The sequence below is a fragment of the Miscanthus floridulus genome, chromosome 2 (assembly GCF_019320115.1).
Source record: "Miscanthus floridulus cultivar M001 chromosome 2, ASM1932011v1, whole genome shotgun sequence".
NCBI classification, from domain to species: Eukaryota; Viridiplantae; Streptophyta; class Magnoliopsida; order Poales; family Poaceae; genus Miscanthus; species Miscanthus floridulus.
Genome location: NC_089581.1, coordinates 159,895,113 through 159,897,228, shown reverse-complemented (window position 1 = coordinate 159,897,228; position 2,116 = coordinate 159,895,113). Strand labels below are relative to the sequence as shown.

Genomic DNA, 2,116 nt, shown 5'->3' with positions numbered 1-2,116 from the left:
TACTGTAGCACTTTCGTTTTTATTTGGCAATTAGTGTTCAATTATAGATTAATTAGGCTCAAAACGTTCGTCTCGTAATTTCCAACCAAACTGTGCAATTAGTTTTTTTTTCATCTACATTTAATGCTTCATGCACGTATCGCAAGATTCGATGTGATGGGTACTATAGCACTTTTTGAGAAAAAATTTTGGAACTAAACAAGGGCTAAATAGGTTCATAATAATAAAAGGTAGATAGATGCTTGGAATTTGGATTGTGGACGTGAAATGAATAGAATTTTTTTATCTAACTAAAAGCTTGAAAACTTTTCTGTATTATTCTTTTGTCTAAAGATTTCTCTTTTTTCACTATATATATGTCGTAGTGCTGACTTTTATTTTCAAATGGAGTTCAAAATCCATCTACCTTCATCGGAGGCTGAAGTCACAACTTGTTTTTACCGCTATCTAAATTTTTGCAAATGCACTGTGCATTATCGTGCAATTCCTCTCCAGACTAAAGAAACGAACCATGTCAAACTCAAAGGGTTGATGACTTGATCAACCATCAAATTCCGCAGAGAAAGAACGCTCAAATTCGGCGTCCATGAGGACACCCGCGATGACATGCACCACGGTCTCGCCCCTAACAATATCGACGCACTCCGACCGAACGCCGTTCACGACGAGCGCCCCGCGCGCGTCCCTGGAGGCGTAGAGGCTCAGCCCGGACACGGAGTCCAGGAGGCGCACCGCCCCGGCCCCGCGCGGCGGCGGCACGTCCGCGGCGAGCAGGCGCCGAGGGACCGCAGAGAAGCCGAGCACGCGGGAGAGGATGGCGTAGGTGTTTTCGTCGGTGTCGCTGGCCGCTGCTTCCCCTCCAGCGGCGGCAGCGCTGGCGTTGGACGATGGCCCCTGCAGCCTGAGGACGCGGGTGAAAGAGTCCGCCGAGGGCACGAAGACGGTGAACGGGAGGTCCTTGGGCAGCATGGACACCATGGCGTCGCCGAGCTCCCCGAGGCTCGCCGCCGCGCTGCTGCAGCGAGGCGGCGGCGGTGCCGAGGACGAGGATGGTCTTGTGACGACGGCGTGGTGGTGGGACGGTGGCGAGGGAGGGGAGGTGGTGGAGAGAAGCACGAGGATCAAGAAGAGGATTGCAAAGGCGAAGGCGATAGCCACGGCGACGAGGCGTGGCGGCGGCAGCGGCAGCCGTGGTCTGAGCGGGGACAGCCTCCGCTTCCTCGCCGCCGTCACGTTCCTGTAGCGCGTCCAGGAAGGATGCATGAGAAGACCTGGACTGGAAGGTGGAAGTGAAACTATTGGCACCGTTGCTGGTTTCATTTTGCTTGCTCGATTGACGGCGTGGTCAGTACGCCTATGGATGCTGCATCAGTACGTTTGAGTGCCCGCGCATCACGGTGTTGATTAAGCATTTCGTACGCCTCAATGCAGTTCCCGATCGAGGGCAGGGCAGATGGAGGCAGCCGTGCCGGTGAGCTATGCGGCCAGGAGCCATGCGGCGGGCGTGGGGATGGGCACGGCACGACCGGCCATGCCGGATCCGGCTGCATGGCCGCGCGCTGTTTCCCGAGGTATTGGCCCCCCGCTGCTGGCGGCAGGCAGGGCATGAAACGTGCGTTTTGACGAGGACCGTGCAGCGTGCGGGTCGCGGCTGCGACATGCCGCACGGGCTGGTGCCTGGTGGGGTGGGCCGGCACGCCACACGCTGGGCACGGCCCGAGAACGCGTGGGTCTCGTCTTGTCCAAGGAGTTTCCCGTCAGGCCGTCACCGATCCCGCCCACACCATGCGAGGCCCGATGCGCGCGCGCAGGTAGAACGAGTGGAGACCATCCGTGCCCTGCCGACTGCGCCCATCCGTCCGAAAGCGCCGCGCCGACGACGCCGTTCGCGTTCTACCCCCGGCGTGGCGGTGCCCCTGCACTGCAGGAATCGGGGGATACGGCTGGAGCAGGAAGTCTCTGCCACGCACTTGTGCTTACTTTGCCCACTTCCAGTCTTTTGACACTTGCCCCGAATTCAGTGGCAGGCGGTTTTCTGGTGTTGTCACTTGCTGACTTGTGAACTGTGATCATGCTACGTACGCTCCGGCAGTTTTGGGGAGCGTACTGATTTGCT

At 57.3% G+C, this 2,116-nt stretch overlaps 1 protein-coding gene across 1 annotated transcript; it reads right to left on the bottom strand.

The window, feature by feature from the left end:
- Positions 1–540: 540 nt before the first annotated feature.
- Positions 541–1,263, bottom strand: LOC136540330 (uncharacterized). Its single transcript, XM_066532333.1, has one exon. It carries the CDS (start codon positions 1,261–1,263, stop codon positions 541–543), a length of 723 nt encoding a protein of 240 aa, XP_066388430.1.
- Positions 1,264–2,116: the final 853 nt, after the last annotated feature.